This window comes from Argiope bruennichi, chromosome X1 (assembly GCF_947563725.1).
Source record: "Argiope bruennichi chromosome X1, qqArgBrue1.1, whole genome shotgun sequence".
NCBI lineage: Eukaryota > Metazoa > Arthropoda > Arachnida > Araneae > Araneidae > Argiope > Argiope bruennichi.
In genome coordinates this window covers 80,989,635-81,017,549 of record NC_079162.1, presented here as the reverse complement: position 1 = coordinate 81,017,549, position 27,915 = coordinate 80,989,635, and the positions used below count along the sequence as shown (strand labels likewise).

At 29.7% G+C, this 27,915-nt stretch overlaps 1 protein-coding gene across 10 annotated transcripts in view; it reads right to left on the bottom strand.

The window, feature by feature from the left end:
- Nucleotides 1-27,915, bottom strand: part of LOC129958567 (uncharacterized) — a 309,649-nt gene that overhangs the window by 215,892 nt on the left and 65,842 nt on the right. For 9 of the 10 annotated variants that reach the window (XM_056071121.1, XM_056071123.1, XM_056071128.1 and 6 more), the window contains 3 exons: nt 15,417-15,521; nt 13,084-13,179; nt 157-255 (listed from right to left, as the gene is read on the bottom strand). In XM_056071121.1, coding sequence (XP_055927096.1) covers nt 157-255; nt 13,084-13,179; nt 15,417-15,521 — 300 coding nt within the window. The remainder of the gene's footprint in view (nt 1-156; nt 256-13,083; nt 13,180-15,416; nt 15,522-27,915) is intronic. The other variant, XM_056071127.1, reaches the window with a different exon arrangement.

Genomic DNA, 27,915 nt, shown 5'->3' with positions numbered 1-27,915 from the left:
AATGGCATTCTTTTTGATACAAGCAGAATATTTGAAAACAGTAGCATCGGGAAGCATTTTTTCTTCTTCTTGCATTACAGAGAAGACGAATTTATCAGCATTCACACCACTTCAATGCTCAAGATACATTATAATAAATATAACAATCATTCATACCTCCATGTGTTTTATTTCTTGAGTTTTCTTTCCAGTGGCAGATTCCATACTTTCTTCTTCAAAAGATTCGTTGTTTTTGTTATCATACTTCGAAGTTAGCTAAAAAAAATTTTTTTTTCCACAAATTTAGAATGAAAGAACAAATATTGCTAAAAAATAGTTTAAACGATTTATTTAAGCATTCGTATATACAAAAGGTGAATATGAATAACATTTCAATGTGTTTCATTTTTGTATATTTTGCTCATAAATAAATGTCAAATTACAGAAAACTCACCAGTAAATAGAATAAAGTTAGATAGATTGCATTTTTGATGGGGATTTTTAACTAATTTAACGCATTTAATTGTAATTCAGTATCACAAATAGGGAGAAAAAAGCATTTTTTGCTTTCAAGATAAGCTTGAAACAGACAAATGAACCCATATTGGACTACTCATAAAGACAGACATAAGAAAAACTTGAATTTTTTAATATTTGATCAATGCAAGAGTCTTACGCATACAAAACAAAAATTTTAAATATTTTTTAATACATACTATCCTATAAATAGGATAACGGTTCAATATACTACTAAACGTTACAAGTTTGATTTACTTTACAAGAAAAAAAAAGATTTTATAAATGGAAATTTGAAAAACAGTCTCTACATAATCTAACATTACACATTTTCAAATTGCAGACATCGTATTTGATGACCATCTAGGTTTTTTACTAATAAATGCTCACAATTTAGGAGATGAAGTTTTTTATTATTCAACAGCATACCGCTTTATCTAATTTTGTTTCAGGAAATTGTTTCACCAAAGTAATTTATTGTTACTGACCTGAGAAATATTAATGTTACCGGTATATATACTGTGAAACTTAGGATTTTTCACAGCAGAGAGCAAAGATTCCGTAACCCGTTGAGAAAGCAGCTCCATAAACGTTTCTTGAGCATCTGGATAAGGAATAATAATGAAGGAATATCTGTTATAAGATGTCGACATCCATAACTTGTATCCAAATTTCACAGGTTTATTTTTCAACAACAGGTTGAAATTTCACAGGTTGACAACAACCGTTTTTGTCAAAATAGCATGTCATTCTTTCGTCAATCATTAGATTTTCTGAAAATATTCCAAATTGTTGCAGTGCAATATAAAATTTTTCTGAAAGTGGAAGCATTTTATAATAACGATCCTCTTTGTTGATGGCCGGATTATCATTTAAATGTAGGTATTTTTTTTATGTCACTCTATTGTTTCCTGGACATAGCTCTATTTTCTAAGGTTGTGCCAGTGTCCGGAGCATTTTCCCAATACATTTTTTTCATGCGATAACCATTGTAAAAAGGATTGCATATAAACTTTTCGATGTCACTTTCGTTGACTTCAAAAGAATGATCTTTCTTCTGCGCTGCATATTGATTAGTCTATGTATCTGTATCCGATATCATATCATTAGCCATCATGTGAAAAAGTGCAACATGAGTTTTTCCTAATATCGTATCTGCAATATACGGTTCACGTATACGTATACGTATCTCAATATACTGGCTCACATTATTATTATTATTTTTTTTTTTTTTTCATTTAGGTGGTTTTGTATCGAACCTAATTGCTTCACAGATATTTGACAAAACCTCTATAGTTACAGCAATATATCGAATTTCCAAGATCACCACATGTTTCATCTGCATTAGAATTTGTGAAAGAATCATCTATTTCTTTTTCATCACTGACCCTATCTGGTTCCGGAGGAATAATTGCCATTTTAGAATCATCAAATTCTTTATCGGATAAAGAATTCATATATTCAAAAGCTTTCTCCGCTGCTAGAAATTTTCCTAGCCATTTTACAACTACAAAAATGGTCAGTAAACTCACAACTACAAAATAAATCAGCAACTGAACTAATGGAAAGACAAGAAAGCAATAAAAAAAGTTTCACAAGCATATGTGCAATAGTATACACAAAAAGACTTGTTTGACAAAGGGGACAGATATCAAGACACATTCCAACTTTTTGTTGATCCCTGTCTCTTAGCATGAAAAGATAAAAAGATTCATTGTTCCCTGAGTTCAAAGAATGCGATCTAGAAGTATGGGAGATTAGAAAAAAAGGCGGGGATCGAATCGTTGTCCTATTTATAGGATAGCTGGAAAACATATGTCAAATGACTGTAATATTTATTTTTTCAAGGATATTTTTAATGTTTTGAACTACACTGATGATCTACTAAAAAACGATATATGTTTGTTTAAGAAAAATAATAATTTTATTATTATTTAAGGGAACTTTGACATTATTTTAAGGGTGAGTTTAAAGCAATTACTTTTAATTAATTGTTTTTTAAATTCTATTTTTTCTCACTAATTTATTAAATTTAATCTATTTATAATAATTTATGAAAAGTTTCAAGTAGATTTTAATTGTTTCTTTAATCTTATTCACATTTATCTCAACTGTCCTATCAATAGGAAAGCAGTCCAATATGGGTTAATCAAAAATCAGAGCTTTACGTTTATTAAAATATTCTACGTTTTCTTTTAAGCATATATAATGAGATTTATTTATAATAGAACAAATATCCTTAAAATCGTTTAAGAATTTTGCCATTTTATTTTTCATATATTTGCGCTCTTTTTCATACATAGATTTCAGTGATTATGCAAATGGAATAAATAAATAAATATCAAAGAAATAATATATCATAAATAAAATAAAAGTAGCAACTGAAAAACATCCGTTTTGATATCTTCTTCCCAATGCATATTTAATTTTTTTAATGTGTAAAAGCAGTATTTTAGACTAAAATTGGAAAGATATTTTGCACTCCCCCCCCCAATGCTCCTTTAACTCCTCCCATTCTCGGAGGAATATACTATAAACCCTCCCTTTACCCTCTGATTGATTGTGACTTTTATTATCTGGCCTTCACTACGTCTTAAAATCTCCCCCTCAGCATTATTTTCTTTCTGCCTTTCTTTCTTTTTATTTTATTTTGTTTGCCATCTCAGCTATTGGTCATCTGCGGTTGTGTGGTACTTGCGCTCAATAAATTTCCCCCTACCTCATTAAAAGGTGTCTTTTCCGCTCAAACCTTAAAAAAGGCTACTACATTATAAACTTTATCTTTGCATGTAAGATTTGGCGATTTTACAATGTACGCCAAATAGTAATCAAATCACTATGAGAATGAGAATGATACTCCTTGTCTCTGATAAAGAAACGAAACTTCCGTGAGAAAAATGCTGATGACCCTTACCACGTTTCAGACGAGTGCTGAAAATAATAAATATAACGTGTGAGAAATTTGCTTTATAAATGTATTTATTAAAAAAGAACACGTTTATAATTTTCCCACACGGAAGACATTTATAAAAATTATAATTCTGATGAGCATAATACAAATTTAATCTAATAAAATGAATTATAACTTTTTGTTTTATGAGGATTTAATCTTTATATCTCTTACGGTTTGACTTTATTTAACAAAATGAAAAAAAAAAAAAAAAAACATAGAAAGGGCTTTAAATTCAAATTTAAATGGATATCAATAATGTTTAGTTCTTTCTATATGTATATATGCTTTTATGTATATGCATTCCACAAGCTGATACTTGAAATGAGCTAATGTATTTTTTACGTTAAAGCTGTTCAAATAAAATGTTTTTTTTTTTTTTTTTTTTTTTTTTTGCAAAATAATAAGTGCTTTGGCTAAAAAAATTTATAGGAATCATATTAATTAATTTTAAAAACAGCTGCTGGTTAATTCTCAGGAGAAAAAAAAAAAAAAAAAAAACATTTTCAATAAGAAAATGTTGATAATTACTGAAATTCCTTCAAATCTGAAATGTATTACTTCATTTTCTAGCTTATTTACTGTCAGATTTAACTATACATAATCCAATGTACCGCAAACGACATTTAAAAGCAACATCTAAACGTGCTACATAAAAAAATAATATGAAAATAATAAAAAGGCGTTAAAAATTTTAAAAACATGGATATAATTTCTAAATAATTATTTTTGAATATTTTACAATATGCATAATATGGTCACTTACATTTAACAATTTTTTTTTTAAATTTAAAAAAAATAAACTAACTGCAAACATTTCTCTCTCTGACATTCAGTATAGTCAAGACTGTTGTTCCCCATTTTTGAAAGCTTATCAGCAATTTTTGTTCATTTGTATGTAACTAAAATTAAAATACTTGATAGGAATGTTGCTTTAATGCTTAATGTTGTAAAATAGAAATTATGATTACTCCTATATAACCATGAATTGAAGAAAAATAGTTGTAAAAAATATTGTTACACAAATGCTAATACACATTAAAAAGCGTTTTTTTTTTTTTTTTTTTTAAAGTTTTTATGAAAGCACTGACCAACTTAATTTTATAATTCAGATTTATGGTTGCTAAAATTTACTTAGCATGTTCTTGATCGCTTACTCACAAGAGCATATTTAACTTCAAATTCTATTGGACATGTAACAATTACTACTGTTCTAAAAACCTTATACTATTCCGCGTTTTATGCAATGCATCTCTTTTAATTTTCAGTAATCTGAACAAAAATGGGAACTTAAAAAACGAAAGTGTTTAAATTTCAACTAATACAAAAAAAAAAAAATGTCTCATTCAGCATTGTTTATGAGCATTACAGATAATATTCTTATCTAATATTAATTAATTTCACTAACATTATTCCTTTTACATCCAGTAATTTATTACATTAAGGAGTAACAGGATTTAAAAATGGATACACTTTCTAAAAATTACAACGCTATAACTTCCGAAAAAATTACAGCACAAAATTGATTTTTGCATCAAGATAAAACTTAAAAAATTATCTTTTATCAATGCTTTAACCGAAAAATTAAGTTTCGATGTTTAACAAGTTTTTAAAGAAATATTTTAACTATATTTCTCAACAATGTATTTCGCACAAAATAAAAATAAAATTTAATCTGCACGAGCACATCAATGGGAAAAAATTAGCTTTTATCAACCTGTTGCCATCACATTGACAGAAGTTCAAATTAAAAAAAAAAATCAAGTATTATTGTAAATTAAATATATAAAAGTGTAAATTTCAGCAAGTGTCTGTATGAAGCGAAAAAAATTTGAAATATATTTTCTAAAAAGTAAACGGAGGAAAAGATTTCTATGACCTTTCACAATATCTATATTATTAATTAAATCAAACAAACAATTAAATTTAAGACAAACATGATTTAAAATATTTATAGGATAATCACTGTAATCAGCGCCCATCAATTAATTTTAATCAGAGGCACGCCTCTACTAACAAAATGGTCTAAATAAACTAAACAATTATAATTTATGTTACTTAAGTCAATAAATGCTCTGATGAATTTAGAATTTTAAATTTTTACATAGGTCCTTTACATTACTCTTTGTAATCCTTTTACATGTTTACCCTTTTACATTAACCTTTGAATCATATTTAACAAAATTTTTTGAGGCATCAATATTTTAACCCATAGCACTCCTTTTTTACTGAAGGAAGATATATTAATTGCAGTTTAACATTTCCACTCTAATTTAACGTGCAAATTTTATGAGCTCTGACAGAAATTAGTAAGAGATAAGTAATACAATGAACAGAACTCTTTAAAGCATACATAATAGTATGACTGAATTATATAACTATCAAAATCTGAAACTTTGATAGTTAAATATTTTGCAGAAAAAGCGATTAAAAGACCAAGTTACATAAAATATATAATTGAAAGTTTTAGAGATCTTTTATACTGGCGAACTGCTGGTCACCAAAGGGGACTAGATTCTTAATAAAGATATTGCTTAGTGAACTATTGTAATATACATACACACACACACATACATTTTTTCTCTTTTATAATAGCGATTTTCAAGAAAATTCATTCAGAAATATGAATGTTCAAATATTAGTAAATAAAACTGCTATAGATTCTCTTATATCTTAATTCTTTTTAAATGAATTTAATTCCGCTATTTATTTTTCTGATAAAAACAGTCTTACTTTTCTATTAATAATAGAATTAATTATCATTTACTGCAAGATATATGAATAAGATAAATGTATGTACAGGATTTCATAAATGCAAGATCAAATAAAATTTTTACAAAAAAAAAAAAAAAAAAAAAAAAAAAATACAAACTAGCATCGATTTCTGAATTATATATATATTAAAAAAATGCAGTTATAAAAATATCCAAAGGGGAAAAAGCTACGAAAACATTCTTATTGTGTTTTCTAATATATTTCTTTCTGGCCCTGCACTTGAAAATAATATTTGTGATTTTTATTTCCACCTTTATTTAATTTCCAAAATGGAAATTTTTTAGCTTTGATTCCTTTGGAGTAATATTTTCACAGGATGCTGTGCATTTTACTTCTGCAATTCCATTATCACCAATTAGTCCGACCGAAGATGCATCCAAATGTGTAAAATTGGGTTTACGAATAAACCGCAACATTGGACTTTCAAACTCTTTTACAAAAGTTCCAAATCCCAGTAAACCTACAATGAAAGCGCAAAAAACACCTTTTAATAAAGTAGGGGATAATTTATTGAGCGCAAGTTCCCCATTCCCGTCATCTGCGCCTTCAAAATCCACACCTGTTTCTGCGAATGCTACCGCACCCTTAATTTTTATTTTGAAAGTCCAATGTTGCGGTTTATTCGTAAACTCAGATTTTGCATATCTAGCTGCATCTCCGGATGGGCTAATTCGTGATGATGGGATTGTTGAAGTAAAATGCCCAGCATCCTGCAAAAATATTTCTCCAGATGAGGCAATCAAAGCAAAAACATTTTGGAAATGAAACAAAGATGGAAAAACAACTATAAATTTAAAAAAAATATATTATTTTCAAGTGCAGGGCCAGTTGCATATTACACAAAGATGCTTTTGTTTATTTTCAATGTGGACGAAGAAAGGGCAAAAAACAGAAGAAATAATTCGTGATCCAATATCTTGGCAACAAAAAAAACAATGGAAAAAAATTGATATTCTTTTATTTTGACTGTTTATTGCCAGAATTTATTGATCCCAAATATCCAAGATTGATGAAAATTCAGGATCCTTCTGCTATTATAAAGGCACAAAAGAAAAAAAAAGGGGGGAGAGAAAACACAATAAGAATGTTTCCGAAACTTTTTGTTCCCTGGACACTTTTAAAACTGTACTTTTTTATATATATAATTCGTTGATGTTTTGTCTACGTTATTTAATCAATGTTATATATATTATTTTGTACATAACGTTTATCTTATTTATATATTTTGCAATAAATGATAATAAATTTTATTTTATTTATTCTTAATGGAAAAGTAATATTGCTTTTATCAGAAAAATAATTACTGGGATTAAATTCATTTAAAGGGAGGTAAGATATAAGAAAATCTATATCCTCTTTTATTTACTAATATTTGAATATTCTCATATTTCTGAATGCGTTTTCTTCAAAATCGCTATTGCCTATAATCATAAAAGGAAATGTAAGTGTATATTACATTAGTTCACTAAGCAATATCTTTATCAAAAAATTAAAAAAAAAAAAAAACGTGTAGAATCATTATTATTTTTTTTCTTTTTTTTTGCTTGTTAATGATTAATACAATAGCTTTATTTTATGTTTCTGGTTCTGATTTTGCTAATATTTATCAAGTTACGGGCAACTCCGTGCAAGTACTGCTAATTATGTTAGTGATTTGGGAGCTATTTTAGACATTTTAAATAACGCTTTCAGAGAAATTTTCACGCATCATTATCATTAGATAAAAATTTCAACAGCAACATGACAACAAAGTAATGTTTTTTTTTACTCTATATTAGCATTTCTGTACCATTATATTTTACTATTGACCTTTTCTCCTATTCATGTATGTACATTGCTTAAATTTGGATAATGAGAAAATAATCCAAATATAATGGAACAAGGAAATGTCCTTACTGTAATAAATTATTGGATGTATAAGAAATATATCGTCTGTGTAGGCGATATTGAATATATCGTCTACAGAGTTAAAAGACTATGACAAACTTATACAAAATCTAATCAAAGATGATAGGGAATTCGAAACCGAAATTGAGTCGGCATTCGAATAAAATGAAAAAATTATCGCCTGCTTGTTCAAGTTATCAGCGCAAATAAAATGTTTACAAGACGAATCAGAGCGCCAATCAATAACATCAAATGTTTCTTTATTAGGCACTACAGGAAAACCTAATTTAGATGCAATAAACCACAATCAGGAAAGTTCAGCCATCGTACCTGTAAACGAATACAATTTTAAGACCATAAAACTGCCTAAACTTACAATTGAAAAATATTATGGAAACCCCTGTTGCTGGTTAGAATTTTGGAATCAATTTCAAAATTCTATTGATAATAACGAATCTCTATCAAAAATAGATAAATTCTCATATTTAAAGTCGCTATTAGGGGGTGCGGCCGCGATTGCGGTTAAAGGCTTTGCGCTCTCAGACGAGAATTATGATCAGGCTTTAAAATTGTTGAAACAAAGATTTGGCAGAGTAGAGCTGGTTATTAACGCACACATGTAAAAATTACTAAATCTTGTACCAGTAACTAATTCAAGTAATATTTATGGTCTTAGAAAGCTGTATGATACTGTAGAGATAATCCTAATAAAAAATTAAATTAAAAATTACTTCCGAGATGTATGGGCATTTACTCTATCCCATTTTAATTAAATTGATTCCTGAAGATCTTGTCCTTGAATTTAATAGAAAAAGAGTTGATAATTCGGTGAAGTTCGAATTTAATGTAACTGAGTGACTAAATTGTTTAAGAACAGAAATTGAATGTAGAGAATCCTCTGCGTTTATGTATACGGCGAAAGGCGATAAACGCAAAGAAAATTCCCTCCCGAAAGTGAAACAGAATCCTTTCAACAACTTCAGTCAAAACACAGCTAGCTCGCATGATAAATTGCTGAATCCAAGGTCAAGCGCAAGATCTTCAATGCTTTTCCCGCTTCAGCATTAAACGAAAATTGTTTATATTGTAAAGGATCGGGTTATGTTTCCAAACCGACTTAGAAACTCGGTGTTTTAAAACAAGGTGGCAGATGTTTTTTATGCTTGAAGCCAAAACATCGAGTTAATGAATACCGCCACAGAATATATTTGACATATGAGATATGCGGGAAGAAGCATAATAAATCTATCTGCTCTCAAGCAGAATCTAACACGCCCGATTTAAATAAAGATAATAAGAGCGTAATTACCGCAATTTCACATTACGATAAAAATAAAACAAGCTTTTCTCGCGGTAATATATTTCTTCAAACATGTGCAGCCCTCGTACGTAATGATGAAACAAACGCATTTGAAACAGTACGACTAATATTAGATAATGGAAGTATGAGAACATTTATAACACGTGGAGTTTCAGAAAAATTAAAGTTAAAAGTAATAAGAAAAGAATCTTTATCGGCATACGCTTTTGGTGCTAAACAAGCAAAGGAACATTCTTACAATATAGTGAGAGTAGAATTAAAAAACCGTGAGGATCCCTCTTTACATATTGAAATAGACGCTTTGGTTACAGAAAACATTTAAGCCACCACTCTTCCTGTACCTAACAACAATATTACTAAAACACACAATAAATTGAAGCATTTACAGCTAGCTGATAATATTGATAATAGATGCAAGAATATCTCACTATTAATTGGAGTAGATTATTATTATGAAATCGTTTCAGGCAGAATAAAAAGATTAAACAACAAACTGGTAGCGACTGAAACAATTTTTGGATGGTGCTTGCAGGGACATTTATCAGTACATGTCAACAAAAGTTGTAACTTGAAAATATAATATTCGCATCAGTTACATACGATTTAATTTTTTGTTACTGTAATATTAGTTTTCCTTTATTGAGGCCTTTAGTTTTTCTGGATATGAGTAAAGTAATTGTTACCACTTTCTCAAATTATGATTATATTTTAAATGCGTTCCGCAACAATTAGATGCATATTAGTTAACGTAGAAAATTACATATTAATTCATAAAATTCATTTTGAACTGTATATATATGTGTGTGAGAGAGAGTGTGTGTAGTGATATTTAAAGTCTAAATTCAATCCCAATTAATTTTCAAAGTTTTATCTTAATTCAGCCCATATTAATTTCATTCTAAAATGATTTCTTATTTCCTGATCCAATTCCACTTTTTTTATATTTAATTAATGTTGCACGCGCTCTTGAAAACAGTAAAATCAGCGGTTCTTCCCCTCCGAGTGAACGGATAAAAAAACTCCTTCATGCATTCTTTTAACGATATCTGAATTTCCCTTGCCTAAAACGCCATATGTAAAAGAAATCTCTATCAGAATCTCACAGTATATAAACACCGAGAAAAATATTTCTGTCTCTCTTTTCGCTCTTGTGTTGCGCTGTGGACTGACGTGCCTCGTCGCGTCGTTCTTGCATATAAATAATGCCTTCCGGGATGGAATGAAAGTAAAATTTAAAAATTCAAAGTGTTTTCTCTGTCTTCGTCCACGAAACTGCTAAAAAATATGTATTTACATTTAAGAGTCGGCAGGACGGTTTTCAGTCCTTAAAAATTTCAAATTATTAAAAGAATTACAATTAAATCCCCCGGATCGACGTTGAGGTATGTCGAATTGCAATGATCGTTGCAAATGATATTTTTATTTTAAATATTGCATTTTTGAGTCTTTATCAAATCAATTTTCCAAATTTATGCATAGATTTATAATGTGCTTCACTTGAAATTTATCTTAATGTTTTTAAAATCATGAAAAATGATTTCCTCCAATAAATTAAATTTACTTAAATCCAAGGTTTTAAATTAAGAATAAATAAATAATTAAATAAAGGTAATGACACATAATAATCAGAGAAAATTTGTAAATACCTCAGAGGAAATGTTTCTACTCTCCGATTGTAATTTAAACAATTCTCTGCTAGCTATTGTGTCAGAATGCTTTTATATTTTACTGTGCATACAAACCTTGTGAATGAAGAAAAGTAATGGTTCTTATATACTTCATAATGACACATGATAATCAGCATATGGTAGTAAATACCTCAGGGGAAACTTTTTATCCTCTGTCTGTAGTTAAGCTATCTTTTGTTATCACTTGTGTGAAAATGCTCACAAGTTTCCAAATACATTTTTTTTTTTTTCCCAAATACTCAAATATTTTAATATTATTTATTTAATAACAAATGTTTATCATAAGAGTATTTTGAATCTTGTGTTTATTACATTCATTTACAAATGTTTTATATGAAATCTTTGAATCTTGCATTTATTATTTTCATTTTCGAGAATTTTATATGAAACCTTTCAACTTTACAATTATTATTTTCATCTCCAAGTTTTTCATATGATATTTTTGAATCTTATGTTTATAGTTTTAGTTCCAAGTGTTATATATGAATTCTTACAAGTATTATTTTCATTTCCAAGTTTTTTATTTGAAATTTTTGAATCTTGTGTTTTTTATTTACAGTCCAAAATGTTATATTTAAAATTACAATTATATTCCTATTTCATTTGGGTGAAATCATAATTATATTGATATATTATTTCTAATTTAATAATGTTGAAAAGTCATATTTCCTAATATTTAAGAATAATATACCACAGACTATCTTCACCAAATTAAGTGAGCTTCTACAGAATAATGGCTGGAATACAACTGTGAACTATACCATTTAATTTATTAATATTTTATTATTGTTGATTATTTAGGTGTACATGATATTTTTACAAATATAAATCTTTGTCTTTTAATATTTTTAATAGTCTTTGTTGAATATGATTTCTGTATTAATGTAAAGGTAATGGAAATTTAGGTATCACTTTCAATATACTTTTAAATATTAACCTCTCACTTGGAAACCACTGTAAGGTAGGGTTGTGTGTCAAAGAGCCCCACACACTTTCAAGTCTTGCAGTGGAGGGATAAAATTCATTAAATTAAAAAAAATTATTCATTCATTAAAATTCCTAAAATGCATTTTAAACTGTATATATATGTGTGTGAGAGAGAGAGAGTATGTGTAATGATATTTTTAAATCTAAATTAAACCCAAATTAATTTCCAAAGTTTTATCGTCATTCAGTCCATATTCTGAAATTGTCTCTTATTTCCTGATCCAATTCCACTTTTTTTATTTAATTAATGTTGAACGCACTCTTGAAAACAGTAAAATCAGTGGTTCTCCCCCTCCGAGTGAACGGATAAAAAAAATCCTTAATGCATTCTTTTAAAGATATCTGATTTTCCTTGCCTAAAATGACAAGAAAAGAAATCCTATCAGAATCTCATAGTATATAAACACTGGAAAAAATATTTCTGCCTCTCTTTATACACTTTTCACTCTTCTGTCGCAATGTGGATTGCCTGACAAAACAGGTGATCGCCAAAAGGCGACTGATTAAAATTAAAGTCAATCGATAATGATATTGCACCTCAAATCATTAGCATGTTTGTAAATTAGATATTATTTTTTTATGCTGCCAGCATTCATTATTAGAAACAGCTTAGTTATTGTTTCACAGACACCCCTCCCCAAAAGGTGAGATACCTGTCATGTCTCTGCAAATAAGTTAAAAATTCAATTGTAAAACAATTTAATAATTCGATTATATAACTATAAATCAGTTAAAAAATTGCAAAACAATTTAATAATTCAAATATATAACTATAAATCAGTTCAAAACCATCTATTTCAAAAAATACATATTACTTTTCAAGGATAGAAATTAAAACTGAGAGAAAAAGTTCTTTAAAAAGCCTAATTCCACAGATAAATAAAAATTTGCTGAAGAATAGTTCTGCTCAACTTTTGCAATATTTTGATTGAGAATTGTCATTTTTAAAACAAATCATAAGTAAGAGTGGGGGAACTTACACTTTGTTCTGGATCCAATCTCATTGAGCTTACTTGTTCAGCTAATGTAGTTCTACCAGGTGACATAAAAGACTGATCAAAATCCAAAGAAGGAACCTAATTAGGAAAAACACACTTCAAAGTAAAAGAAAGAAAAAAACTATGAAACTGTATGACTTTATATGAAAAAAGCACTAAATTCTATTTTTCATTTTTGGTAAATTTAAATATTTTTATTCTTTAATGGAAGTCTCTGGAGCTTCCTCAAAATACAGATTTAATCTAATAATTAATAAGGTCATCTTGTAAAATTTTGACACCCTTAGCTACAGTAATTTGGTGCCCGTTAGAACCATTAATAGAAACTTGAGCACTTACAAGCCAAAGCCAAAGTAATTACCAAATTAATAAACAACTTATATATTCATTGATATAAATCTCTAGAGGCTGATATAAGAACTAAATCTGATGCACTAATATGATACACTGTGCAGCAACTTACTTCATTACTGATAAGGTAGGCGCCTTCTTTTATATCAATAGTTTTTATCAATGATTTTTTCCACACTGTCTCAGTTTGAGTGTTTGTGAACTGACAAACATGTTTATAAAATATTATCAAATCGATTGCTGCCGTGTTTAAACCTTAATCTTATTTTTACTTTTAACAATTTTAAAATTATAATTAAAAACATTTTTTGATTCAAGATTAAAATCAAATCAGTATAATAAATCAATATGTGCTCTTGGATCAACAGTGACTCTGCACAACAGCACAATTAGCCCAATCGATAAAAATATCCTGTAGTTTAACAAATAGCCGAAATTTTCCTTCAAAGAAGTTTCTAAATAAAACAGAAATCTGTCAATGCTTTTTTTTAAATATAAAATTCTGCTTGTCTGTTATACAAATATGAGCGAATAAAAACACTTCATTGAAAACCGAGACAAAACAAAACTTTTTTCAATAAAATTCTCAAATAATGTAATTCAAACATCTTTTCAAGGGTCAAGATACTTGAATATTAAAAGTTATTAAATGAATGAAAATTTTCTATTGCATTACGACTAGAGTAGACGCCTTGTATATTCTTAGATGTTTTTTTAATTCCTTGAAATTTCTCTAAAAAGTGCAAATATTCAAAGAAAAAGAGCAGAATATATAATTTAGTTTGCCTATTATGTTATTACGAGCATTATGCGTTTTTATTTAGGTAGTTTTGTTCAATTTCCTATCTTTTAATAAGAAACTTTAAATCAAAATTTTTTTTTCTTTATATAAGGATTCTTTCATGTCAACAAAAATTTTGAAATTTGATTCTTTTAAAATGAATTTCATTTTCATTTTCTCTTACAAGAAATGTGTATAAAGTGTTTCAATCATAAAGTTAATCACCTAAATTTTTATAAATCTTGACAATTTGTTATGGAAAAAACATTTTTGGAATCAGTCTACCCAAATGTATCTGAGTATGTGCACATGATAACGTAAAAAAGTAAGATGCATGAGATTAAGCACATGGCAGACACATAGCAAATTTTGCACCCAAATCTGTCAAAGGATAACTATCTGTCTATTTAGTGGTATGCATGTACATAAACACAATAACTGAAAAGCACAAATCATCTTGATAAAATTGGCATGTAATGTTTACAGCACAATTTTAGATTTATATCAAATTTTGGACCAAATCTGTTTACAGAAAGACTTTGTTTCTGTGTAAGTATATAAAAAGTCGAGGAGTTATATATCCAAATTTTTAAACGATTCTTAAGAATCAGTTCCAACTGATATTGAGAACATTTGGAGATTTGTAAATAGATCCTTTCAAAAGAGTACTATGTAGAATATAAATACCTTATATATGCACATACCTATCTATGCACATTATAAATTAATTATACATTTAAATTTTTCTGAGAATTGTTAAAAGAATGCATTCAACAGATGACTTATTAACTGATATTCAAAGGATTTTTTAATTATTTGAGCAATCTAAATTATTCTGTCATACTAACATATGGAATAGTATATAAGTTATAAAAATTAAGTCTGAAAATAAACTTACAGGCTTTCTCTTATTTATAATAAAAAAGGACGTAATTCATGGTTTTTAAAAATAGTCTGAATCTTGTGTTCATAAAAATTAGTGTTCATGTGTGCTAATAATAAACAAGTAATAACATCTTAAAGTTTTAATCAAGATGTATACAACTTAAGTTCCATCAGAAACTTATGGTGGTTAAAATACACTTTGGTATTTTTTTGGCTTCATGAAACACAAGAAAAAACTTAGATAGAATATATTTCAAAAATAAAAAATATTGTAAACAACCATTTTTAAATTATTTACCTTCTTTTTCGTTTGTTTCAAATCTTGTTTTCCAGGTTTTCTCAATGAAACCGATTCTCTTATCTCAGATGACTTTATACTACTGTCAGCAACTTCAGGAGAAGTCTAAGGAATAAAAACAATATATTGTTAAAAGTACCTTTGATTTAGCTCTAATCCGCAAGCTGAAAGCAATCTTCAAAGAAAGCATTGCTAGCTCTGCGGTGAATAAAAACAAAAGCAAAGACATGAAAAGTACAGAAAGAGCTATTCTAAATACTTTTTTGCAATCGTCCATTATTTTTATGTTTTAATTTCGATACAATGCTGCCACTATATAAGTGCTTACGAAAAGGAAGTTTAAAATATTATTGTTCGCCAACGGATTCTCAGACGACCACTTTTCGGCGATCCCATTTCATTAAGGGGTGAGACGCGGAACGACGAGATTATTTCCGGTATTCTCTTTGACCTTGGATTTCCCCTTGGATGGTCCAAAAGTGTCCATTTTTAAATTTCCCGAGGACGAAAAGTTAAAAGCACAGTGGACTCACAAGCTCCTTCGTAAGGATAGCTATTCAGTAACTTTCTCAAAAGATAATATTCGGATAATTTTCATTTCGAATTTATATTTAAATGTACAAATATATTTTTAGCTTTCAATAGTGAATAGTGTTATTAGTAAGTTTGAATTGATTCTTTCGTTTTCTCTTTGTTTCAAATCTGAAGTCTTACAGTAGCAAAACCATGTTTCAGTTTAAATTCAAAGAATTTGTTTTAAATTTATTAATAAATTGAGATTGATTCGATAATAATCTTGCATATTGCCACATAACTCTATACAAACAGGCTTAGCAACAATATAGTGCCTTCCTAAATTATAATTTTAATTATGTTTCAATATTTTTTCTTGTTACAAGTTAATTTTATACATTTAACAATGAAAATTTCTATCTGTTTTAATAATGATTTAAATTTTAATTAATCTTCAACTCACTGTCCTATTATTTTAACTGCAATTATTAAATCAACTGTAAAGCCAAATAGTAAATATATGTACAAACATGATAAATGCAACATCCGAATTCATAAATTTTGAAAACATGCATAAAGAAAGTAAAATTAAAATGCAATGATTTTTTAATTTGTAGGAATTTATCTATATCTTAAAAATAATTACATATATAATTTCATCGGTAGTTAATTCTAATTTATTTTCTACATTTTCACAGGTCTGTGAACTGCATTTTAAAGAGGAAGACATAATAAAAAATATAGAACATTTTCATGAAGAAAGTGGTTGCATTCTGAAAGCTCCTCTTAAATATCCGAAAATGAAACCTGATGCTGTCTCAGTTAATGTTCAAGACTATCTTCAGCCTACTATATCCCAAGCAAGAGAAACTCCTGAGGATAAAAAAATGAGATTAGAAGCTACAGCTGTTAAAAAATCTATAGCTGAAAGCAAAATCAGCAAAAGCAGCTATGATAAAAAAAGTGCACTTTAAATCAATTCCAGAGATCATCAACTACCTTAAATATCAAAATTTAAATCCATTTTAGTCTATAACTGAAAACAAGGATAAAATAATTATTTGTAATATTTCTGATGAAATTCCAGAAGTAATGTATTCTTTACTTGTAAAATCTGATTTAAAGTGTGAAGTTTATTTGAAAAAACAAGCATTGGAAAACTAGATAAGTATACATTTCCTTCAGTTATTAATAATATAAATGATTTATGTGAAGTACTTAATTACTTAGAATCATTTGCAAATATCAATAATAATAAGGATAATAATGTTCACTGTCTTTTGGAAATTATAATTGAATTGCTCACCAAACTAAAAACTTTTGAAATTGTAAAAAATATAAATACAATTGATTTTCTCATTGAGCAGGTTGAAAAATTGAATTTTTCTAAACAACTTCTCAGATACTCCCCTGAATTGACGATTTTTTGCAGTCTTTTAAACTCTATCACTCTGTATTGTTACAAATTTTTACGAAATTCTGAAAATTTAATTCTTCCCTACCCCGAATCTGTCAGAAAAATTTATTTTATCGTAAATCTAAATCCAAAATATGAGTAGACTACTTCAAACTTTTTAAGTTATACATGTCAAAAAGTTTCTTGTTTATCTGAGAAAGAAAAAATAGTTATTTTAATGGTTGATGAAATTCACTTGCAAAGTCATTTTCATTATGTTGATGTAAAGATAACAGGTATGGCTTTTAATAAATCTGAAGCAGCCACAAGTGCTTTTGTATTTATGGTTAGATCCTTGCTTTCCCCTTATAAGGATGTTTGCATATACTTCCAGTTAAAACTTTAATTGCTGAAGATCTACATGCACTTATTAAAAAAATTATAATTGGTCTTGAAACTATCACTTACAAAGTTATAGCTGTAGTATACGGATAATAATTCTATCAACAGTAAAGCTATGTCATTTTTTTCAACACCACCAATAAGTATTTCACACAAACATCCGTATGATTCTAAAAGACCTTTATATTTTCTAATTGATACTGTACACCTGCTAAAATCCATACAAAACAACTGGTTAAACCAGAAAAATTCTGGAAATTGCATGTATTATCCAGATTTTAATTCAGCCCAACCTTTTAAAATTGCTTGTTTTTCTGCACTAAAAGCAGTACATAAAACTGAAAGTGGAGAACTTGTGAAGTATGCATATGGTCTTACACTGAAAGCTTTATGTCCTTCTAGTATTGAAAGACAAAATGTCAAATTGGTATTACAAATCTTTAATCCCTTACTTGTAGAGAGTTTCTTAGTATTTGAGGAAAAAAATAACATTGAACATTTTAAAGAAACTTCCAAATATATTCAAATTATTTGTAACTGATGGTCTATTGTAAATGTAAAAACTGTTTACAAAGGTTTACACAATAAGAATAAATTTCAAAAACCTTTAAAAAGTGATATTACAGGTGTAAGATATAAGTTTTTAAATCAATTCTTAAAATGGTGTGATGGTTGGGAACTCATGAATTGCATAACAAGAGCACTAACAATAGAAACTCATACAGCTTTAAAAAAATTCCAAAATGGCACTATTAGAAATTGCCAAATATTGTTTTGAAGAGTTAAAGTTTGATTATTTTCTTCCAGGCAAAATTCAAACTGATACATTGGAAGCTAGATTCGGAAAATATCGCTAATTACTTGGATCGTATTACCATGTATCAATTAGACAAATTTTTGAAAATGAGCATAAGTTAAGACTTGAAAGTATTCTTCCTCTTACTATGAAATCAAATAATTGGGTGAAGTAAAATTGAGTACTTTTAAAGATAAAGATAGTTGGGAACAAAATTAAAGCAGTGAATTTAATGAAAGTGTTTCTGTAAACAATGATGACATAATTGCTTCCAAACCCTAAATACCTATTATAACATACATTGCAGGTTATTCTTGTCATATAACTCTCGAAAAAATTGTCAATATTGTAAAATTTTCCTTGTGACTGATGAAACATTGAATACAGGTGTATCTAATGAATGGATTGCTAAATTTGACAAAGGAGGTTTAAAATACACTCACCCTAATATTGTATGTATAGCTATGTATAGTTATATTATAATTTAAAAAGTTACAGTTTTTTTCTTCTCTTTTTTTTTAAAGTGACAGTTTTTTTTTTTTTTTGTTAAAGTTTCTCTATAGAGTTTGTGGAAAAATTTCTGTATGTTAAAAATTATCGAGCTTTAGCAATATCTGTTATCATTAACGTATTAGAAGAACAAGAAATTTTTCTAGCGGCAGAATGTTGTCAAAGTCAACATGAAACATCAATTCTTGTTAAGAGCATAGTTTGGATTTGCACTAATGTATTTCTTAATAATGATGAAATATTGAAGGAAAAGAAAAATAATCAAATGAAAATAAAATAAAGAAATTTTATAAAAAACATAAACTTCAAGCTTTAGAAGATTAAACTTTTTTTAATATTTCTATTTTAAAACTACTTTAGTGATTTTAAATTGTGCCATTTGAATTTTTTCTTGTATGTTAATATTTGGTTTTCACTGTTGATTTATGTAAAGTATTTTTGCATAGTTTGTTGTAATGTATATACAATATAGTTAATCAGCAATGTTGTGTACATCTTGTAATATAATATGCATGTTTGCTATTATACATTTCTAACTTACCTTGCTAATAATTTTATTGACATAGTTGGAATTCATTCAAAAATTTAGAAAGCCCTGACTTGCTTTTATCATGTAAAAATTTTTTTAAATTATGAATATGACAATTGACTTAAACTGTCTTATTCATAATCTTTTCTATAAAATGAGAAATTGTAATTATTGCAGTCCAGAATATCTTTTAATTAGTTTTGCATCTTGTCAGAGTTTGCATACTTCATGTAAAAATGTTTTGAATAAAATGATTTAAACTGTCTTATAATTGACAATTTCTTTTAAGATTTATGAGAGAAATTATATAGATATTGCACTCCAGAATATTTTTTGATTTGAATTTTTCTTCTTGTGAGAGCTTGTATACTTCTTGCAAAAATGCTTTTAAATAAAATGGTTTAAATTTTCTTGTTCATGACCATTTCTTTAAAAATTTATGAGAGAAATTATATAGATATTTCTCTCCAGAATATAATATAATTGCTGGAATAAAATTTTAAAAATCAGATTTTAATGTTAAGAAGTATAATAAAAATCAAAATGCTTTATATTTAATTAAAAACAGCCAAAAGATCTGTTTACTATATAGAGAAAGCATGAAACTACACCGCTTTCCCCGTTCGGCTATTGAGATCGTCAGACTTCACTGGCTGACTCATTCCAGCCGTCTGGAGGCTTTGTACTTTAGGAGGTGTTGATTAAATACTTTTTAGTTCGATTTTTTTTTTCACGTGTATGTGAATGTTGTGTTATTTCTGACCGCATTTTATTTTAATTCAAAATTTCGTATTGATATGACTAGTTCAAATGGTAAAAAAAGCTTTCAGGAGTAGCACGAAGAAAATTTTATATAATATAATTAAATATTGTGACCAAGAAGCAGAAAACGCGGAATTATTTATTTCTGTCGCACATTCTTCGAAATGTGCCAGTTAAATTGCTGGCGTTCCTATTAGCACCATTAAGAAGATCCGATGGCAAGCAAGAGAGGAACTTCATCCAACTTTTGTTTCACCAAAAAAAAAAAGTGAAAAGGGATGTTCTTGAAAAAACATCAATTGATGAATTCGATTGTAGCATCATAAGACAAACTGTGCATGATTTTTATATATATATAAAAAAAAATCCATTCTTTGAGTAAACTTCTTCCAGTTTTGAAAGAAACAACGAACTTTAAGTGGAGAAAACAATATTTAAGGAAAATTCTGCATAAAATTGGCTTTAAATGGAAAAAAATGTCAGAATAAATGGAGAATATTAGTTGAATGCGAGGACATAATTTTAAAGAGAATTCAATATTTGAGAACCATTAAAAGATATCGCACAGAAAATAGACCAATAATTTATATTGATGAAACTTGGGTTGATAGTAACTTGACTTTTAATAAATGTTTGGCAATCGGAAAATGTAGATGGCATACTCCAAACAGGCAATGCTTCACGTCGTACTATCGTGCTGTGTACTGGGGCTCCATGGGATTTTTACATAAAACAAATTTCATCTATAAAGCCTGCTGGTGCCAGTAAGTCATCAGAACGCTCCACCTACTAATTTTGTAGCGCCATCAAGTGGTGAAATGATATAACCCTTTAGTGTGTTTGTGAGTGTTGAGAATAAAGCAATGGAGATACAGTCCAAGAGTCTGTGTTTCATTTATATTAAGTTTTCGAAAAACTGAGCTATCGTGGGCCAAAACATGGTCCAGTTCGCCAGAGACGACTATTCATCTATTGTATAGTAATTCATTATTTGAAATGTGTGATTTATAGTGGAGATATCGTCGATGATGACGATCTTGGTGCTAAAATACCAAGAATGAGAACTCTGTTGTGGATTATTGGTCTCGTGTGACAGCAGTCCCAGCAAAGAGGTAGGGTCAGTATTATCCTTTGAGTTATTAACTAATTAATTTCTCGAAATGAAATTAATTTTGTTTTTGATGAGTTATAATTAATTTCCCGAGACGAAGTTAATTTTGTTTTAATGAGTTTATAGAATAAATTGTGATAATATTGTTCTCTTGAATTATTTTGAATTATATATTTAAAATTACATTTAAAAATTATATATAAAATTATTATTTTGAATTATATATTTAAAATTACATTTAAAAATTATATATAAAATTATTATTTTGAATTATATATTTAAAATGGCGTGTTTAGCAAAATTAAAGAAAGATGAATTAAAACTAGTTGCCGAGGAGATAGGTTTGGTTGTTGCGGAAAGCATGAAAAAGAGTGAAATAAAGCGTTTAATTGAGAAAAGTGATGTGTTTAAAAATGACAAAGATGTTGTTAAAGACGCTGCAGATCGAGTAATAGGGAATAGAAACCAAAAATCCCATCTGGATACTGAAATAGAATTAGAGCGTCTTAGATTAAAGAGAACTAAAACATAATTACAATTCGTGCAATTAACGGCAAATGAAAATAGTAGTCAGACTTCCGTTAATGTAGAGTGTAAAACCGAACCTGAAGAGTCACTGGATAGCTTATTAAAGTCTGTAAGAATATTGTGTATTAAACCTCCTAGAAAAGCTCAAGATTCGGGTTTCTTTTTTACTTCGTTAGAGAGAGTTAATAAAAAGTAAAAGTAGAGACAGTACTAAAAAGGTACCTGAGAAGTTTAAAGCAGAGATTTTATTAAATTTATTAGGAGAAAGAGCTTCTAATATCCTAACTTATATAGCTGAGAAAGATTTAAATAATTATGACGAAATTAAATCAATTGTATTAAGGGAATTCGAACCAACAGCGCAAGCGATTTTAGAGAATTTTAGAAATGCTTGTAGAGATAACGAAAGTCATGTGCAATTCGCGTCACGCTTAATGACGAGTTTTGAATATTATTTAAAATTAAGAAGTGTAACTGATTTCGAGACCTTAAAACAAATGATAGTTTTGGATAAATTATTCCAAACGCTGGACAAAGAAACAGCAACTCATATTAATATTAGACCAAATCAAAAGTGGTTTACACCTCTCGAGTAAGCGAAAGAATGTGATCAGTATTTTGCTTCCAAAGGCAAAATCATAAATGAGACGAGAAAAAGGCAAAAGCATAGCAATAAATTTAAACCAGCATCAGAGGTATTTTTCAATGAGGTGAAAAATAAAAATTGTGATTTATGTCTAAAGAGTGAGAATCATCCGTTGTATACCTGTCCTCAATTTAAGAGACTTTCGGTTCCTGAACGCGTTGAGGTAGTGAAAAATAAAAACGCCTGCTTCAAATGTTTACCGTCTAATTGCAGCGTTAAAAAGTGTTCCTATAAAAATTGTTTCTGTGACAAAGTTCACAATAAATTAATACACTTTTCGAAAGAAGCAAAAAATGTTTCGTCTTCGAATGTAAAAACAGCTGAAGTCATAAATAATTCGCAATCGGAGGGGAAAAATTCGGATCAAGGTTCGGTTTCCCCCAATGAGTGAAGTACGTCTTTCGTTGCAACAAATCTAATCGTAAATAAAAATGTAGTTTTGTCTACTGTAAGATGTTTAATGAAAGATAGATGTTCGCAATGGCAGGAAGTAAGGTGCCTCTTGGATAACGGCTCACAGTGTTCTCTTATGAGTCAGAACTGTATGCAGAGGCTACAGCTCAAAAGTGAAAAAATAATAAATTATTTCCTGCATTAATAATGCTTCGCTGGTAGTTAATCGCAGAGTTACAGCAACTGTGGCTAATAAAAATAAGAATCGAAAGAAATATTTCGATTTTAGTGGTATCAAAAATAACAGATTTAATCCCAAATAAGATGATAGATACATGTGTACATATTCCAGAATCCATTGATTTTGCGGATCCTAATTTTAATATTCCTGGGAAAATAGATATTTTAATTGGCGCTGAATACTTTTATGATATAATAAAACCGGGAAAATTAAATGCCAAAAATGAGAATTTGACGTTACAGGATTCTTTATTTGGGTATATTGTAGGAGGTAGCGTTTCGAGTTCAGATAAATTAAATTCCAACTATTGTGGGGCAGAAGATATAAATTCAAACTTAAGAAATTTTTTTGAGATTGAAGAAATAGATAACGAATTACTAAAAGTAAAGAGAATGCTATTTGTGAGGAGCATTATGCACGAACACATAGAAGAAATGAGACAGGAAAATATACTGTGGCGATGCCATTTAAAGAGAACTGGTCATGTCTAGGGAGTTGAAGGGATATTGCTCTAAAACTACTCGAATCGCTTGGGACTCGCCTGTCTAGAGACCAAAAATATCTGAAACTGTATTCCGACTTTCTGAAGGAGTATGAGGAGTTAGGCCACATGAGCGAGATTCAAGATGAAAGTGTTGAACCTGAAGTGACATATTATATGCCTCATCATGGCATCTATAGGCATAAAAAAACGACAACTAAACTACGTATCGTGTTTAATGCATCCACCTTGACAACTAGTGGAAAATCGCTCAACTCAATTCAGTATAACGGCGGAGTGATTCAAGACGATCTATTTACATTGCTAATTAGATTCAGAAAGCATATATTTGCATTTACTGTAGATATTCGTCATATGTAGCGTATGATTAATATCAAAGAAATCTCCACAGAATTTTATGGAAAGAGTGAGTTAATGAGCCCGTTAAAACGTATCAGCTAAATATGGTTACCTACGGAACGGTTAGTGCGCCATATCTAGCCATGAGAACACTTAAACAAATTTCCATTGGCGCGGGAAAAAACTTTCCAAGTGCTGCTTCAGTCTTTTATCATGATTTTCATATGGATAAAGTTTTAAGTGGAGTAAATACATTGGAAGAGACAAAAACTTTGCAACATCAACTAGTTGACATTCTAAAAACCGCCCAGATGTCATTACACAAGTGGTGTGGAAATACTTCTGAGCTTATTCGGCTACGGAGAAAGAGTATGAGTTCTCATCTACGGATGAAATTAAGACTTTAGGGATTGCCTGGAAGGCTAAAACTGACTCCTTTACCTTTAAAGTAGATGTACAGCATAATGTCCATCCTACCAAAAAGTCGGTCTTATCCATTATCGCCAGACTTTGATCCACTTGGGTTATTTGGGCCAGAGATCACTAAAGCAAAAATCTTCATGTAACAATTGTGGTCGCGCAAGATTGATTGGGGTGAAATGCTCGCGAAAGAAGCTGGTGAATAGCAAGAGTTTGTGACAGCTTTAACAAACTTAAACGACATTAACATCGAAAGATATATTGTTATTCCAAACGTGAGTGACTGAGCTTCATGGATTCTGTGACTCGACTGAAAATTCGTATGGTGCAGCAATCTACGCCAGAACAGTCAATTCAGCGGGTGAAATGAAAGTGAAGCTAGTCGCGAGTAAATCTCGTGTGTCACCCATCAAGCAGGTAACTATATCTCTTTTAGAGTTATGCAGTGCCGTTCTACTCACCAAATTGATGCATAAAGTAAAAAATGCATTAAAAATGGATATTACGCCAGTCTTCTATTACTCGGATTACTACAATCGTGCTTTCGTGGATGAACGAAACTTAAAAACATTTATTGCAAACAGAGTGGCTATTATTCAAGAATCTACAGAAATGAATCAGTGGCATCATGTTCCTTCCGAACAAAATCCCGCTGACGTCATTTCAAGGGGACTTGATCCAACGAGAATGTAACAAAGTGACTTATGTTGGTTTGATCCAACCTTTCTCCAAGAACTGGTTGTGAATTGTCCTGGTGATTGCGACGACATCCATGATCCATTGGACAGTTCTGTGTAGAACATGGATGTTTCTTCTGAGAAACTTTAATTAGCATAACTAAAAAATCTGACTAATTACTATTTAGTTTCAGCTGTGGGCTCATCATTTTTAGGTAATATACTTAGTGTGTCGAATAAGATTTATAAAATAATTAAAGTCTTAGCCTTTATTTTCAGATTTATTAATAATTTGAGAACCTTGAGAAGAATGTCAGGTCCTTTAACCACCAAGGAACTGAAGTTGGCCAAGTTAACTTTAGTCAAACTTGTTCAGGCAACTGCCTTTAATTGTGAAATAAAAGCTCTCGAAAAAGGTGAAAATGTTAACAAGAGTCAGGTAAGTAGCTTGAACCCATTTCTAGACCCAAACGGTGTCTTACGTGTTGGAGGAGAATTAAGTAATTCTGATTTGTCATATGATAATAAGTTTTCGATATTACTTCCAAAGAATCAGAAATTCACTTTGTTAATTATGCAATATTTTCATCTTAAGTATTTACATGTCGGTGCGCAAACATTGTTGTATTTGGTAAGACAAGAACATTGGCCATTATCTGGCAGAAATACAACCATAAAAATTATTCATGAGTGTGTCATTTGTGCTAAAAGTAAACCTAGAACTGTAACCCAAATTATGGGAAATCTCCCAACAAACAGAGTTAAACCTAGTTATCCTTTTGCTCATGTTGGGTGGGATAGACTTTTGTGGACCTTTCTATATTAAATACAAGGGTCAGAGGAAAGGCAATTATAAAAAATGTTATGTGGTTGTTTTCATTTGCTTTGCTACTAAAGCAATCCACTTGGAAATAGTCACTGACTTAACTGCAGAGGCAATGATTGCCACTTTAAAGCGCTTTTTTTTAGCAGAAGAGGTGTTAGCTCCTCTATCTGTTCTGATAATGCAACTAATTTCAAAGAGGCCAATTCAGATTTAAAACGTTTGCAAAATATGATTGGCAGACCTCCAGAGCCACTAGCTAATTACTTAACAACTGAACAAGTGACGTGGAAATTTATTCCATCAAGGTCACCTGACTTCGGTGGCTTATGGAAGGCAGGTGTTAAATCTTTTAAACACCATTTAAAGAGAGTTGTTGGTAATGCTCGTTTAACAATGGAACAGTTTTTAACCAATATTATTCAAATTGAAAGTATTCTAAACAGTCTCCCACTGACACTTTTATCATCTGATCCAAACAATTTTGAAATTTTGACCCCAGGCCATTTTCTAATCGGCCGCCCCATAAATAGTGTTCCTGATCCATATTATTAAGAGAAAAAAGATAACCCTTTTACCTCAATGGCAAAGATTGAGCAAAATGGTCCAAATAATTTGGAAAAAATGGAAATTAGATTACTTAAATAATTTGCAAACCAGACACGAATGGCAGTTTGAGAAACAAAATGTTTCAAAAGATTCTATGGTGGTTGGGTTGACGGGGCACCTAGCCCCGGCAGGGGCTTATCCCCGGTAAGAAGAGACTTCACGGAGCTTTGCTGTCTATACTTTGCCGTGGCCGTCTTCGACGAGATTTGGAGATGGCGAGTGTCAGAACTCATTGTGATTGTCTGAGATTAGGGCGAGGGTACGCTGCCGTTGGGTTTAGTAAGTTTTTACTGCTTGTGAGCTAGAATTGGCTATTGAGATACTGTTTAATTTGGGTTTGAAAAAAATAAAAGTTAGGAAGAAAAACTAGAGGGCTGAGATAAATTAAAGTAGTATATTAAGGGGTTTTCTAGAGTTTGTAGATGGTTTATATTTAGGGATTTTAACTACTGCTTCATTTTCATTCTTATCCATGTTTTTAAAGAAATTAGTGGCTAGTTTTTTTAATGAATTTTTTAAGAGGGGGATAGTCTAGGCATAGGTACATATTTGTATTGGGCATGTAGTATTTCATATTGCATAAATTTCTAATTAAGTTATTTTGCTGACGTTCAATAAGTCTAAGATTAGTCTTGGCAGCATATCCCCACACAGGACAGGCATAAGTTAATACTGGAGGCAAGTAGGCAGAGTAAATAAGCATTTTATTTTGTCTACTCATTTTGGAGTTTCGAGAAATTAAAGGATAAAATTTACGAGGATTCTATGGTTCTTTTAAAAGATTTATTATTTATTTAAAAGATTTAATATTCCCCCTTGCCAGTAGACAATGGGAAGAATACAAGATTTAATTTATGGATCAGACGGCAAAATCGGAGTAATATAAAAACTCCACAAGGAGTCACGAAAAGAGCAATTTCAAAGATTTGTTTATTACCATGTGAATAAAATCAATGTATATCTGGTGTAATTAATTATTGTATTTAGTATTTGAAAATGCCGGCGTCATGGCATAGGGGTAGCACGTCTTCCCCGTGATTTGGGCGTCCTGAGTTCGAGTCCCGGTTCGGGCATGGTTGTTCTTCATCTGTTCTATCTGTGAAATGTGGGAAAGTGCCCCCCTGTAAAAAGGGGTTGTGCAAGCGAATGTGATGCGTGAGTAGCTAAGACGTACTCTTGGCCCTAGTTGGCACTACTAAAACAAGAGAAGCTCCCTTGGATTACAATCGCTGCTTTCGTCAGCGAACTTGTCCATGGCAAGTGCCATTATAAACAACAACAACAGTATTTAAAAAGGAATAT